Here is a 16,363-nt window from a genome sequence, read left to right as displayed (position 1 = left end):
CTTTACCATGTTATTTGCTGTTCTCAGCTTAGTCTGGTAAATTAAGTAATGTAAATGATAAACTCCAAATCAACAAATGATAATTTATATAATAGGCTTATCTTGCATTGCTTCATGTTCAAATAAAACACAAACTTTTTCTCTCCTGCAGGAAATAATTAATGTTACAATTTTTTCCCGTATACTGTCACATACCCAGGACTCTCCTGGTCAACCCTCTGCTCTTGAGGGAGAGCCCTACCTTAACTGAAAAGTGGGTGTCAGTGGGACTAAGAACGAGGACATCTGCTTCCAGTTACTTTGAAGCAGTATCAGGCTAATAAAATCCCTATCATTTAAAGAGGAATTTTAATGCTATTTGTATATACAAAACCAGGTCAATAGCAGAAGACTTTTATTGCGAGACCATCCAGATGTTACATTCTTCAACCAGTACTGATGTTGTTGCTGCAGCTTGATCAGATGTGGCTGCATGTATGTGTATTATCTTGGTATCTGAAGAAGGGAGGATGGCATCTAGGACAGCTTATCACCTATATACTGCTCCTTGAGCTGAATTGATATCCTTCAGTTCTAGGGGCCAGGAACCCAATTAACTTTTTCCAAAGTCTCATACCGTCTCCTGGTCACAACATGCTACCTTCAAGGTTCAAGGACAAGCAGTTACTCTGAAAGCAAATTGTAGAAATCCCTTCTCCTTCAAATTTCGATCCTTTGATTTGTCACTTTTTGTGCTCAAAATTGAATTACTTTTGAAGAATGCGTTGAATACTGCCTATGCATTAGGCAAGGAAGAGGGGCTCAGAAGGCTGGGTTTGAAGGGGAAGGGAAAGGCGAGCAGAGATCTATCTGACATTTATTCAACTGAATAAAAGTTACTTGTTTTTGTCTTGGCTGGTGTAGAAAAATGATTAAGTGCAGGCATGGCTTTTTGTTTCTAGGAATACAAAGGCTTAATTTTACGCTTGTTAGAAACTTTTGGCAGGAGTGCACAAGACTTGAAACAGCAGAAAGAGCACATATGTTCTCAGAAACTATAGCCTTCTGTTGTTGTTTGACCTGTGATGAATTTTGGGAAGTTAATGGAGCGAATAATAGAAATAGGAGCGTATGTTTATGTAGCAACTATCGGGGTGGGGGGGACTAGTGGAGAGGGGGTATTTAGCACCGTAGTTTTCTTTCTATAGGGGCTGTTTTCCTGAGTACAAATAGGCCTCAATTCCCCAAAAATAAGTTTTAAAATTACTAAGCTACTGAATTAAAAGTGGTAATACATTCATATATCCCTATCACCCTAATTTGGGACATATTTCTGAGCCATGACTTGCATTCTGTGGATTTGCCAAGAATATGTTGATAAAGGATAGGTTAGTACTAAGGAGTGTATCCAACCTTTTATTACAAGTAAAACCACAAAAACGAAACTGAAACAAAAAAAAGAACCATGGCAAAAGGGCCATGGTAAGAGCAGGAGCATGAACAAGCTTAAATGGAAGACTTTTTTGACCTGTTTCAGAATATTTTGTGGTTTTTTTTTTTTTTTCATGTAAGGCAATGTAAAAGATGGAGAACTCCGAATTAGTGTATGTGTGCATTAAAAAAAAAGTGGAGCTGACAGTGAAGATGGTCTGATGTCCTCAGATGTTAGTCAGTGTCACACAGGTGTTATTCCCTCCTGTGTGGGAAGTTTTGTTCATGTTCATGCAGAAGTTGCACTGAGGCAGAGTTCATCTCAAGATTGACTCCTAATAGTTCTTCCTTTAGGTGAGGTATTATAGATTGCCTGTGCTTGGAAGAGTGTTTGTTCCAGTCTATTTAGTAAGGAAATACAAACAGAAATTGATGATGGTTAAGTGATGGCTAATAGTGTCCTTAAAGGAAACAATGCAGTTCTCTACCATAGTTTGCAGTGGTCATCAGTGTTGAGGCAACAAGATTTGAACTGAATTGTGAGAGGTTTTGCCCTCTCACACAAAAGACAGTCCTATACTTTGACTGCAGGTGGCAGTACAAGATAGCATCAGCTCCAGCATTATCTAGCGAGTGGTGGAAATGTGTATAAAGCCTTACTTAGCGCAGTGCCTTTCACTTTGCAGTGTTGCATGCGACTGCATGTAGACCTATAAGCCATCCTAGTATAAAAATAGCTCTTGGTATCTTGCAGAACAATGGCTTTAGAATTGTTGCTAAGATTCTGTATGCTTTTTGGGTTTTGTTTCAATATGTCCTATAATTGTGCTCATGAATCTTTTTAAACAAGAGAGTGACCCTTACAAAGGTAACTGTTAGCAAGATGAATTTATTCTTACGAGAAGAGCTCCTGTAAACCAGGAGTAGACCACAGGCTTTCATCAAGAAGATCTTGCTTAATGTCTCTTGCCTTGTGTTAGCTGGTGTATGTCCAGAGAGGAGTAGCTAGCATCTAAGACAGCAGGCAGCCTGTCCTGAGGTATGGGATGCTTCATCATGCAGTTCTAAAGTACAGTATGAAAAATTGTTGCTGTTTCACTGCTTAGCATTTAGTTAAGCCATTAGAAGCTTTTTATTGACATGCTATAATGTTATGTATATTATTCTCAATATGTAGCAGTCAGTTGCATCATACCAGAGTAAGCTTGAAGAAGAAATTCCTCCCCCTTCCAAAACATAAAAGCTGCAATAGTAAGGTGCTTCTTTCACTGCACTTAAAGTTTCAGTCTCTGCTAGGTAAATACTTGATTGTGAAGGGCAGAAATAAAAAAAAAAAAAGGAAAAGAAATATAGGCAAAATGCAGCAAGGATATTATTCTTTTACTCTCAGCTTTGCTATCAGTTGTGTAGGAATTAGCACAAAACACTGTATCAAAATGCAAATGGTTTGTCTTATCATTCTTGAGGCTTTTTTTGTGGGGTGGAAAGATGTTGCATCTTCCTTTATTGTAAACCAGTTTAAGGTTGTTTTCTATTTGTATACATCAGTAATGATTTGGCTTTTAAAATTTGAACCACTGGGAAGGTAACTGAACTGGGAATTTGGGGAAGGGGATGAGGACAACCTGAATAAGAATGTCAATTATGATTTTACTCATAGGTAACAGCTGTGCCACTAGAGTTCTATTGCAACGATCGAAGCGCAGAATATGAGCGCAGGGCACTAAGGGAAGGAGGAAGTCTTGAAGCAAAGCAGTGTGTAGTCAATGGAGCCCCTGAACTAGCAGCTGACTGGCTGAAGCAATGCTCCCAGTTCTTCCCAGAATATCCAGGAGGACTGTTGGGAATCAGGCCTCAGAACGGCTGGTCTTTTATCAGGATACCAGGTAAGTTTGGAGGTTGTCATGGCAGAGGGATGAGATAAGTAAGGCCATCTGCTCTTCGGAGGTCATGCTGCTTGCTTACTGTTTTGTGTTTTGCTTGCTCATCTTAAGTGAAAATTAACCCCTGTATCGTAAAATACACCATGATTTCACATCCTTTGTCAGCAGTAAACCTCTCTTTGCATGTCAGTCTTCAAAGCCTCTTGAAAGAGGTAAATTTGATAAATAAAGTGCAGTCTACTCTCACAACCAAATACTACCTTGAGGTTGGAGATGAGAAAATTGCAGGAAAAGTAATGATCATAGCTTGCCTCCTGGTGTATTGGAAGACTTTTGTATTGATCAAAGAACTTTTGTTGGTTTTCCTAGTGAAAGGATAAAGACTGTTTGTAGCAGTCTGCCAGGAGCAGGACAGGTATGGGCACCAAGTTTGGAGGAAATTTTCTTAGAAAACAAGATGGGGGACTATTGAGTTCCAGTTGAAATAAAGATGACTTATTCATACTTCCTAGTAAAGTGAGAAAATGATACCATTGTGTAAATGCATGACACTTTTTTCCTGGAAATAGGCTAAAGTAGCTAAAGATTTGCTGGAATTTGATTGCCAGTACTGCAGTGACTTTCATGGACTGGACACGATTTAGTTGTTGGAAGATGGTTCTGAACAGTGAACAGAATTCTGCAGAAAGCACTAGAGATTTGAGAGATAGCCAAGAGGAAAAACAGCTTACACTGCCAGATCCTAAGTTATTCCCAGACCCTTTTGGGTCAAGGATGTTTGGCAGGGGAAGTTAGTACAGTAAAAGAAAAATGGCCTTTTGCTTGCTACAGTCCGGTTTATGAAGGTACCTCATAAGTACACAGAGTTATTTGAAGAACTTGCACATTTGTATCTACCTAGTAGAGAAACCATTTTTTCAGTTTGCACTAGATTAATGTTTAATCATTGATTTGTAGTTTCCTTTCTTCAGGAATTCATGGAATTGTTTATCAGTTATTAGAAGATGAATCACTGCAGCAGAAAGGAGGGAAATAATGAAGGGATAAATTAAGACAGAAGATATTAATAGAGAATTGAAGAAAAGTAGCCAACATAGGATTAGAGGGCTGCTTTTCCATGAAGAGACTGATAACTTAGTCATCAACAAAAATTTATAGAGGAATAAAGATAGGGTACAAGAAACTTACAGGAATGAGTGAATATGTGCAAGTTTTGACAAATTGTTTTCAAAGCACAAGGAAGAATCAAAAGAACATCATTTGGATGAGTGTTTTATGTAAGCTGGCTTCATTTGGGAAGTGTTGGAGCTAAAAGTGGATGAAAAAAAGTAGTTTCATACAACTGTATTTTAATCAGGTGGAAAGTTGCATTAAAACCTAAACTTACACTAAGAGGAGAGGGCACATACCACAACAAGACAGCTGTGTTTATACGTGCAGGAGCAGGCATGATGCATTACAGAAAGTGACTGACATGCTGAAGAAGCCATTTGCAAGGCTGAAGTCTAGCAAGTGGAAAATGGAACTGTAGGTGTGAAGGTCCATGGTAAATAGGTGACAGGAACAAAGGGGAAACCTCTCTCTCCTAACCCTGATCTATCCTGTCCCAGACTCGGCGTTCCCAGTACCCTGGCAGCAGGCTCAGCTGCGATCACTGTGGGAATCTCTGGAGGCTTTTCCTGTTCTTTGAAAGAAAAATGGTCCTGGATTAAATGGCAGGAAGTGTCTGAGTCCTTTTAGCATCGATAAAAAGCACCGGCCTCGCTGGCTGTTTACTGTGAGAGCCAGCTAGCTCCTCACTGACCCCATTGTGCTGTGCAGACTGTCGGGAGGGGAACCAGGGGTGTCAACTGGAACCCAGACTTTATCTCTCTTTCCTCTGCATTTTGCATGTCCAGAGGCACTTTCTCATTCTCCAGAGAGCTGCGAGCCCAGCTGCAGTCATCGGCCAGTGCTCCTGACTGGGGTTATTCCAAGTCATAATCATTTCTAACTGTTCTTCCCATGCCGTAGTATGTTCTTGTAGATAATTATTGTCCATGGCCAGAGGCAGGAACGTTTTTCAGATTAAAAACCATAGAGTATGATTTCAGAGTTACTGTCTTTTTGGTCTGGTTGTCATTTGTTTGTCATTTGTCAGTTCTGAAAAAGATAACAAAATTGCATCCTGGTGACAGTTTCTTTGAGGTGCAGTCCAGGACCTCATCTCCTGACTGGTTTAAAATTTTAAAAGTTCCTTTGATGATGCTATAAATAAAGAAATAAAATATATTGTTATTGGAAGCTTTCACGGATGATTAAAATGTAGAATTGCAAATTTTGGAAATCCCATTTAATAAAATTTTTTCTTTCCACAAGGTAAAAGGGGGTGAGAAATAGCAATGATAAAAACTAGGGATGGATGACACTTTAAAAAAAAATTGTGGTATCCTCTGAAGACAGAGGAGTAAAGTAGTACAGTTTTTGTTACAGCTTTACAGAATTTGTCCTTTGAAGCACTAGGTGGCAGGCTTTAAGCTTGCAAAAAAGTCAGTTTGGAAAACACAATGGTATCAAGATAGCACACTTAAGTTGCCAGGCTAAAGTCAAACGTTTTTCTCTTCCAGAGATGACAAATCTTTTTTTTTAGCTTTGTTAATTTTGCTTTCCTCAGAAAAAAACTTTCTCATCGGTGCAGCTAGCTCTGATGCTGAAATGTTGTACAAATTATGAACTATTAACTAGTTGCAAGCTTTTCAGACTGTAAAACCATCTACAAATAAGTTCTTCCCTTGTAATTTGCATTTTATTGCAATTTAAAAATAGTAACTTACACAATGGAGACCTAAGGAGCCAGCAACAAAGGACACGCATCATTTCCAGTTACCAAAACTTAATTCTACCTATTCATGCCTGTGTGAGAAAAACTGTAGCATTTTGCTTTCGGAAACTTAGTATGTTAATCTGAGTCAGTCTAGTTTGATTTTTGAACAGTCCCTGTTTGTTCTGTGTTTCCTTCCAGCTTTTGGTTAATAATCATATTCATTTGTTTATCTAGACTTTCCATGTTGCTTCACTTCAAAATAACAAGTTGACCAATCAGAATAAAAACAAAATGTCATGGTTTTATGATTTAACGGAAAGAATAACATTTTATGAGATGAATAAGGGTTCCTAAATAACCCTAAGTCATTTCCATTTTTGTGTAATTGCCTAAGTTCAAAGCTTAGTTTTACTTAGAGACACGCATGAAATTATTAACTATTTGTCTGCAATTGAATATGAGTTGTCTTCTAGAGATGAGTGTGTCATATGCAGTTTCACTTAATAGAAATGCCAGCTTGACTTGTGGTCTTGAGTTTCCCTTACAGTGTTTACTTGGCTTGGCTCTCCAGTTGACTTATCCCTTAAGGTAGTTGCTAATGAATCAAGTAATGGGGTACTTGCTTCTGGCAAAGCAATAAGATCTCCATCAAATGAGATCTTTCTTTATGAAGGGAGAACAAATCAGAAGAAAACAGTGCATATCTAGACAGGCAGTGAAGCACAAATGTTTTCTCAATTCAAAAAGCAGTAGTTCTCATGTCCTAATCTTCTGAAGCATCTGCTGATGTCCTAATATAGATTTCATTAATTCTAGTGTCAGGCCTATTATTTATATTTAAGTTAAAGAATTGAATTTTGAAAGAAATCTTGATTGAAATGCTAAAGTGTTGAAGAATCCGCCATGTTTCTGCATCAAACTTTTCCTCGTTAGTTTCTTCCTCTATTGGGAAGTTAAGAGGGAAGCATGTCCTGTTTTTACAGTTGTAATGTAAATTACTGGAACCTGGGCCTTTCTCTGCTAGTATGAAGTTCTGTTGTTGAAAACCTTTGTGCAAAAGAAGAATCTTGGGTATTGCCAATTGCTCCTTGAAAAATTGAAATAGATGAAGTTTCAGTTCTCCCTCACTACAGGAAAAGTTTTTAACACGTGGAACTCTTGAAGATGTTTTTTTCTGAACACTTCTAATTTTTTGTTAGCCTTTCTGAAAGGAGTCTTAAACCTAGGTGTGTGATTTCAAAACAATCATTTGAATTAAGTATAGAAAAAGTACCTTTCTGCTATTTCCTCAGTAAACCTGTGGTTGTATGTCTGAGGATCAAACTTAGCCAGCCCTCTGTGCCATATCACTGCAAGTGGACACAATGGGACTTGGTTGCCTGCAATGCTCCTGAGCATTTTTAGGAGCACTGTTTTCCATTTGGCATCTGTACTCATCTTTTCCATGAGCATGAACTTGGTTTTAACTATGCTAAAATGCATGGTGCTCAGATGGACGAATTAATTTTTGCATATATGTATATTTTAGAATATTGTGCAAGTCTGTTCAGTGCCTTACAGCAAGTTGTATTTTCTGCAGCCCACCAATTAATTTATTCTGTGCAACTACAATTGTGCAGAAGCATTACCTGCTGGATATTTGAAAATATTTGTACTTTGTACTAGCCTGCCCGATCTGCAGTTGTCAACTTTCTGTTTTGGCTGTAAACCTAAATTCAGACATCCCAAAGAATAAAGAATCATTAGTGGCCTTTCCAACAGATAATTTTTTTGGAAGAAAATTTCCCTTCATTCTCTTTCAACCATAGTGTATTGTTTACCAAAGTTTATGTACAGAATGTACAAACAGGAAGATCTCCTTCCTGAAAAATACTTCATGAGCAGCGCTGAAATAGAGAAGACACAAAATATAATATCTGCAGAGACTTACAAGTTTGCCATCTGGAAGCATTTCTTAAACAGAAAAAAAAAAAAGAATGGCAAGGAAGAAAACAAAAAATGAAGGCAGTGCTGTGAAGGGGCAGTTAATTTGCAGTGACCTAGAGAACTGTTTTTCACTGTGTTAGTGATGGGTTTGGTCTTGAAACTAGCTATTTGAAGAATGAGCCTGAAGTTTATCAACAGGTAGCAGCAAACGTCCAAAGGACAGCATTTTAATGTGTGAAATGTCTTCAACTGTCAACATGTTGTGGTTGCTGGTCTGGTTAGAATGAATCCTTAGGAGAAAATGACTGTCGAAAAAGGGCTAAGTTCGTATTCATGAGGAGATGAATCTGTGATGAGATTGTGCAAAGTAGGTATATTCATATGGTCCCATCCTTGCAAACAAAAGTTACTGTTGACAGCATGACTGTGGGCGTCAGCCAGGAGAGATGTTGATGTCTCTTTCATTGCAACTCATTGCCTTAGTAAGTGCTAGCAAAACTTAGAACTTAACTTGTTGCTTGTAGCTATTTTGGCTTTATTACTTACATGCTTTTCTTCCATTTCTCCTTAGATAAAGAGAGTCTGATCACTGACAGTGGAAAACTTCATGCTCTTGATCTCCTGTTGACACGGCTGAAATCTCAAGGACACAGAGTTCTCATCTACTCTCAGATGACACGGATGATTGACTTGCTTGAGGTAGGAGAGCTATAGCCTACAGGAGACAAATTCTGAAGATGCAAATTTAGCAACATTGTTTTGTAGGAAATACTGTAAGTTGGACATAGCAAACCTGACATAAAATGATTATGCTGAGGGATACCCAGTAAATGCATTAATATAAAAATACAAGAGCTACCATACAGAGCTAGACTGAAGGCCCAGCCTAGTGTCATACTTCCACCAGTGTACAGCAGCAGATGGTGTGGGGAAGATGTATATGAATAGTGACACTTCACAATTATTCTCTAAGTGTCCTGTTCAAGGACTTTCTGAGCCAGATGTAGCTTCTGTATAGTTAGTAATCCTAAATGGATTTTTCTTCCATTAAATTTTCAGTTGCTTGTTGAGTCTTAATAAATGTTTGTTCTTTGCACTGTCCTGTAGCAAGGCATTGCTTAATGCTTAATGGCTTAATTACACTCTTTTGCTGGTTTTGAACTGCTTCCTTCTAGCTTCTTTTGATGCCCATGTGTCCTTGTATTGGAAGGAAGAGGGAGAAAACAGTGATTAATTTTACATTGTTCATGTTGCTTGTCATTTTACAGACTCTGTTTCCCTCTGTCATCTTATTCCAGTGCAGAAATTCAGTAGACTTTAATAATAAGTTCACTGACATACATGATAGGAAAGAAATTAGGATTTAAGTCATTACTCATTATTGAAATACAGTCAGTCTGCCTCCAAAGAAAAAAATCACTATTTGATTAGCAACCACACCATATAAGAGCTAGTCTAAAAAGATATTAGTGGGAAGATTATTGATTTGGTTTCCTTTTGATAGTACTTTGAGTGCTTTGAAAGAAATGCATTTCTTTCTCTGGCATTCTCTTGTGTCATGCCTTGTGCCTTACCAGTGAAGAATTAGTCATAGTAGCTTTTATGACTATCTGTTTTTGAGTAAGAAAATAGGAGACTTGATGTATGTTAGCTTCAAAGAAGCAATCGTGATAAAATTTTCTGACTGTGAATACATGGCAGGTAGGAAAATATTTCCGTCTGGCAGTGTAATTTCAGCTGTGCTAAAACTTCAGGATCCTGTTATCCTTCAGCCCTTAGTCCTAACTGTACATAGGCTCCCTCAGCAGTGTTCTGTATGGGATGTTGTCTTCTCCACAAGAAAAGAGAACAAGTGAAAAGCCTGAACTAATAGCTGCCTAAATCATGAGTCTCATGTGGGTAGGAGTGTATTTTAAGGTCAGCAATTAATAGTGCAGTAACACATCACAAGCTGAGTTTTGTTTTTGCTGCTATGAGCAAAAGCAGAACTTGCATGGTTACAAGCCTCCATCTCAGCTCATTCCCTAGTATTGCTTCTTATGCCTCTTTTTTGGCCAATGTTGGTCATGGTGCAGGTTTGTTGACAACTGCACTACAACATGAAGCTCATAAAACTGAGTATTTAGTGCCTCTGTCTCTTCTGTTAACATTCCATTTTAAAGGCTTGGGAGCATATCCATTTTGCTACTATTGTACCTCCTAAATGCTCAACTTCACTCATTTGATTTCATTACCCAAATAAGCCACTTACTAAGTCTGTTTTACCCTCTCTACCACCATGTAGCAAAAACTGGAGCTAAGCAAGCTAAAAATCAAGCAAGGACTTGTAAAAGTTGTATAGCAGTAGGTGTTTTTGATTTTGTTTTTGTTTTTATGTATGACCAATGATGTTAACAAAATACATCCCCTCAGCCTGCTTGCATATGTAAGAACATAAGCTGCCCTATTTCTTTTGACAGCATTTTGACTGTGTCAGTGTAACTGCTATCATATCATACTAGCCTAATCTGTGCAGGGCAGGGAGCACAAGGCATGTTGTTTACAAAGTTAACATGCTTGTTTGATTTAGCTTCAGCTGAAGAAGAATTACTGCTTAATTCAGGCATTATGAAATGGCAGGTACAAATACAAAGAGGAAAAAAAATTCTTTCAACAAAAAGGGATAAAATACAGTTTCATTATTGTTATTTCATGCAGATGTGTATTTCATCCTTTTCTAGATTAACATCATGTTTGTTTTTGTCAATGTGATTGCTTTCTTCTGTATGGAAGAGTAATTGTCCGTGATTTCAGTGGGAATCACATTGAATTGATATGGTATGAGCTCAAATTATACTCTGCATGAAGTAAGTTTATTAGTTTGGACTATGAAATAAGATGAAGGTAAAACATTTTATAATTTTTGAGAAAATATCAGTGTCAAAGCCTTGAAGAGCACTTACTTTAATGGTACCATATTTTTACCATAATCAGTTCATTGCTTGTTAGTATAGGTTCTTTGTTGCCAGGGTTACTGATACTATTTTTCTTAGATTAATAAATCTGGTGACTTGCTGACCCCTTACACTATAAAAGATTGTCAGATAGAAGTTCAAGTAAGTCTAGTGTAAGTGTTCCCATGTGACCAATAATTGACTTTTTATTATTATTTCTGTGAAACACAGTGGTAGCCCATATTTGGTTTTTGAGAAGGAGTAGTTGCCAGCTTGTACCTTTTCATGTGCTTATTGTTAGTTCTTCATTTTGTCTCAGTTGTGGTAGACTGCAAGATACAGTGCAGTAGTGGTGTGACGTCAGTCCTTCCAAGGATCAGATGGTGGCATCTTTTTCTATGTTTTCTTGATATTTTGTTCTTCATGGGAACTAGAAAAATGGGTAGTCATCAAGTATCTTCCTGAATTGCAGTTAGGGACCATGTATATTAGTTCTTAAGTAGGTCATTTGCCTTCAGAGTTCTCTCACTTTTTCTTAAAGCTAAAAACATCAGCTTTCTTCAAGTGATCAAAACACTAAACTACTGGCAAGTGTAGTATAAGTTGTATTTTTTTTCCCTAAAATGAGAGAGTATACTGTTAATATTTGGAAAAAAAAAAAAGAAGTTATTGAATAAAACTAGCTCACAAAAAAAGGATATTTCTTAGAAGCACTGTAAGAGTACTGTGAAGTATCCTTTTTGATCATAGGAAGGTGGATAGAAGCAGACCAGAACTTGTTGAGCAATGTTGAAGATACAATTAGCTAAGATACTAAGCTAGTTTCATGGCACATACAACCATGAGTGCTGGTATTACAGATGTAGGAGGATAGCTTATTCTTTTGTAAATTTTGTGTTAGTGGAAAAGTCTAAGATTTGGGATAAGGATAAATGAATTTGACTGAATGGAAATTGTTGTTTTCTGTTTATGCTGAAGCTTGGTTTGAAGATGCCCATGAAAAGGTGGTTAATAGTGAGAAGAGGGAAGACTAAAGATGTTGAAATACTGAATCAGCATAAAGACAGATAAAGACAGTAAAAAAGAAATTGAAAGAAAAAGCCCTTATGATAATTGAAAAATGATTAATCAGATTTGGAGGAAAGGTCACATAGTACCTAGCTGACAACGGTATTGCTCTCTCTGCTTTTAGCTGGTAGCAGAAAGCTGTTGTAGAAATGAAATAAATCGATAGTAAATTAGGGCTTGAGTGCCCTCTAGTTAAGTGGCTGTTCTCTGCTTTAAAATTCTGTTGACGTGTTACTAAAATGCTACTAGCCATGAGCTCTGCTTTGTAGAGGGGAGAAAAAAAGTGACTTTTTGCCATTTCTGCATTGTTAATTTTATTTCCTTATTTTTTGCTTTCATCGTCTATGCATTGAAGCTTCTCTCCAGTACAACACTGAAGATTCTTATAGTATGGCAGCTCTTTCACCCCTTATGCAGTAGAGAAGCAGAACGGAAAAGAAACAGGAGCCCTAAGGATAGGTTAAAAAAAAAGAAAGAAAAAAAGAGAGAACTGAGCATGGTACTGTCAGAAGGTTTGTTAGGGTGCAGACATTGCCATGTCTTCTTACTGAACATCAGTTCTTCATCTGCTGAACGTTGAGGCTTGGAGCAACATGAATCCCATACTTCTTGTTGCTAAAGCACCATCTGTTTCCTTTCTGTCTTCATTTGCAGTCACAACAGCTCGAAGAGATGCATGAACCAGTAGGGTTAAATCTAACAAATGTGACCAGTAGGAGTTGCATCTCGTCAGCCAAGGCTCAGTGTTGAAATATCAGAGGATATCTTTGTGAAAATACTCTAAGGATATGTGTATAGCCTAAGGAGCTTTCTGTGTAGTTCAGATTTTACTGGTAATTGCATGGTTACCAGAAAATACTAAGTATTTTAGAGCATGAAAAATTGGGAAAATCCTTTGCCTACAGCAATCCTGGTTGATGCCATTTGATTTGTGTCCCAGGCATTGGTTTCAGTTATACTGCTTGGCACGAGCTGTGGGCTAACACCAGTGTTTCAAAGTGTTCCTGTACACAGTGAGGTTCACAGGCTCTTTATTAGTGAAATAAAGCCTGGGCAGACATCAGTGCACAGTACCGGGTTTTTAAAACCACCAGTCAGAAGGTTCAAAATCGACAGGCAGCAGGTATGTTTGCTTTGTTAGAAAAGGTTCGCTCATATAGTGAGAGCTCAGGATTTGCTAAAAGTTCAGACTTTGTGAAATCAAATTTCCTACGTTAGTGATTTTATTTACTTACTTATTCATTTATTTGTAGAAAATGGCACATACCATAGTAACACTGTGCAGCCCAGCTAATACATCTCTAACTCTGAAATGACAACATAATTTATCTCTTACCTTTTGTGAAATGCAAACACTGACAAATTATTAACAGTAGCTTTAATTTCTCAAATCATTATGAAGTACTACTTACAGAAGAATTTATTTATTTATTTATTTCTAATTTATTGTGTGAATAATTAAAATCGAGCAGTTCTTAGACCAACTATATTTTTCTCATATGTGTTCTTTGCAGGAATATATGGTATATAGGAAACATACATACATGAGATTGGATGGTTCTTCAAAGATTTCTGAACGAAGGGATATGGTAGCAGATTTTCAGAACAGGTAACATATTTTAAAAGATGTTTTTGTACTAAATCACATGTATAAGTTGGTATAAGATTTAATGTAAATAAATGAAATTTGCCCTAAAGTATCTTGTATAATAACTATGATCTGAAAGTTTCTTGGTGGTTTGCTGAGTGTTGATACTCATGTTGATATTAAATCCATTTGTATTTAGAAATTCATCATTTCTGAGACAGTACAATAGCAAATTTTATTGTACCCATGATTGTTGCCATTCCAAGTATGCTATTGCTTATAAAGAAGGTTGACAGAAACAGAGCAAAAGTTCTTTAGTTATTACATGTTCTGAAAACTGACACTCTGAAGATGAAATTGAAAATACTGCGTATGCTAGAACTTTGGAAGTGACCTACTTTGCTGAAAAACACGCTGTATCACTTAAGCATGTTTCACAGAATAAAAATAAATAAGTTTATCTTTAATACAGTTGGATTTATTAAGATAGCTTAAACTAATATATGTATAATAGTTAAAAAGGGGGGGGTGGTTATTAAATAGTAAGACGTGCTAACCTGTTCAATTTAGTAGAGCAAAATGGATTCTTTCAATTCCTACTGGCCTGCCAGGAAAGAAAACTATGTAGTCATCTTGTTACAAGTTCAAATATTTCAGTATAACCTTGTCTCTATTGGGGCACATTACAAATAAATAATTAGATTTATGGTTATTAAGTTTCCCTTTAATCATGAAATACAGCTTGGTAGGATGTCACTTTGGTGTAGTAGTTCACAGTAAGGTTACCCTTCCTGAATGCGGAATGTGAGCTTTTAAGGAGGTCACTTTTGTTTTTCAGACAAGCTAGGTTCACAGATTGTTGTTCACTGCGAGGTGAAAGCACAGTGTTCTAGACGATAGTCCTTGCGTCACCAGTCCCAAGGTATCACAGCAGAAGACAGGAGGAAGAATGTGTACAAAACCTTTCAGGCCATTCGTTCATAAGGGTTGAAGACCTGAATAACTGTGCTGCAATGAAAAGGCTTTTAGTGAACTCCTTAGAGCAATAAAACTTTAGAAGAGTATGAGCCAAGTACCTGGAGTGAGAGGACCGTGCAGTGCCTTTTTCTCTGTTCCCAGTTGTCAAAAACAGGTTCCTTGCTGGTTAGGATGTCCTCCTGGAATGCTGACACTTCTTCCTGTAAGGTCCTTCAACCAAAGAAGTCAAAAAACTTGTTTTTATTAATAAAAAGAAATTTGTTTTTATTAATGAATAGAACAACTAAAGAAAAATAATCATTTCAAGAGGAAATCCCTTTGAGATATAGGTCAGCCAGTATAAACAAGAATTCCTATTAAAATGTTACTCGAGTTCCTCTTATACATGATTTACTTATGAGAAATGTTTTCAGGAAAAAAAGCCTGACTGAGACTAAACTATCCTGCAGGATGTCCTAGTAGGATGCTGAAAATATGTAACCATCGAGTGATAATTCACTCCTGTAGTCTGTGCCACTGTCCTCTTTCTTTCCTTTCCATATGGCATTTCCAGAAGTGTTCAGGTGACTGTGTGCACGTTCCACTATTGTTGTAAAAGTCAAAAGACTTCCTGGCCAAGGATTGCTTAACTGTGCATGGGTACCTGCTGTCGTCTTCAGCTCTGCACCTGGAAGATAAAGTCTAGAGAATGACAGCTTGGTTTCAATTCCTCTCGGATGCCCATAGCTCAAGATAGAGTTTTGTACAGACTGCCAGAAACCTTCCTTTTCTAATTTCAGAGTTCTTGGCTTTTATATTTATAATTTAAATCATAGAATCATAGAATATCCTGAGTTGGAAGGGACCCTTAAGGATCATCAAGTCCAACTCTTGACACCGCACAGGTCTACCCAAAAGTTCAGACCATGTGACTAAGTGCACAGTCCAATCTCTTCTTAAATTCAGACAGGCTCGGTGCAGTGACCACTTCCCTGGGGAGCCTGTTCCAGTGTGCAACCACCCTCTCTGTGAAGAACCCCCTCCTGATGTCAAGCCTAAACTTCCCCTGCCTCAGCTTAACCCCGTTCCCGCGGGTCCTGTCTCTGGTGTTAATGGAGAAAAGGTCTCCTGCCTCTCGACACCCCCTTACGAGGAAGTTGTAGACTGCGATGAGGTCTCCCCTCAGCCTCCTCTTCTCCAGGCTGAACAGGCCCAGTGCCCTCAGCCGTTCCTCGTACGTCTTCCCCTCCAGGCCTTTCACCATCTTCGTAGCCCTCCTCTGGACACTCTCCAACAGTTTCATGTCCTTTTTATACTGTGGTGCCCAGAACTGCACACAGTACTCGAGGTGAGGCTGCACCAGTGCAGAGTAGAGCGGGACAATCACCTCCCTTGACCTACTAGCGATGCCAGTAATTACTTTGGTCCTCTATTGGCAACTTCTTGAGGGAAAAAAAGAATCTCTTGTTGGACCAGAGTAGGTTTTTTGAGAGTCTGTTTTTTACGATACAACCTTGCCAGGTAAAGACTGGTAATTAATACCTTAAAGCATGAGTCCTGAGAACGTAGTTGGTTCTACCTGACCTGTAAGAATATAGATTCCAAAACCTTTCTATTTTTTTTTTTTTATGTCTGAGTTGTACTAGCATATGCATAATAGCAGGCGATATACCTGTACTTACTACAGCAAGGGTCAGGTTACCTTTAATGAATAGAAGTTTATTATTTAAGAATAAATTAATGAAGACCCTTAGATTAGATGAGTGGACTTTTGGGGACAGACTGCTGACACATA

At 37.9% G+C, this 16,363-nt stretch overlaps 1 protein-coding gene across 1 annotated transcript in view; it reads left to right on the top strand.

Annotated features, from left to right (window-relative positions):
• Window positions 1–16,363, top strand: part of INO80 (INO80 complex ATPase subunit) — a 66,366-nt gene that overhangs the window by 38,518 nt on the left and 11,485 nt on the right. Inside the window, exons 26-28 of the mRNA XM_038179341.2 lie at window positions 3,071–3,296; window positions 8,594–8,721; window positions 13,538–13,632. Of these exons, the coding sequence (XP_038035269.1) occupies window positions 3,071–3,296; window positions 8,594–8,721; window positions 13,538–13,632 (449 nt within the window). The remainder of the gene's footprint in view (window positions 1–3,070; window positions 3,297–8,593; window positions 8,722–13,537; window positions 13,633–16,363) is intronic.

The sequence above is a fragment of the Anas platyrhynchos genome, chromosome 5 (genome assembly GCF_047663525.1).
Source record: "Anas platyrhynchos isolate ZD024472 breed Pekin duck chromosome 5, IASCAAS_PekinDuck_T2T, whole genome shotgun sequence".
NCBI classification, from domain to species: Eukaryota; Metazoa; Chordata; class Aves; order Anseriformes; family Anatidae; genus Anas; species Anas platyrhynchos.
Note: the sequence above shows the minus strand (reverse complement) of the source record. Positions and strands in the feature narration are given on the sequence as shown.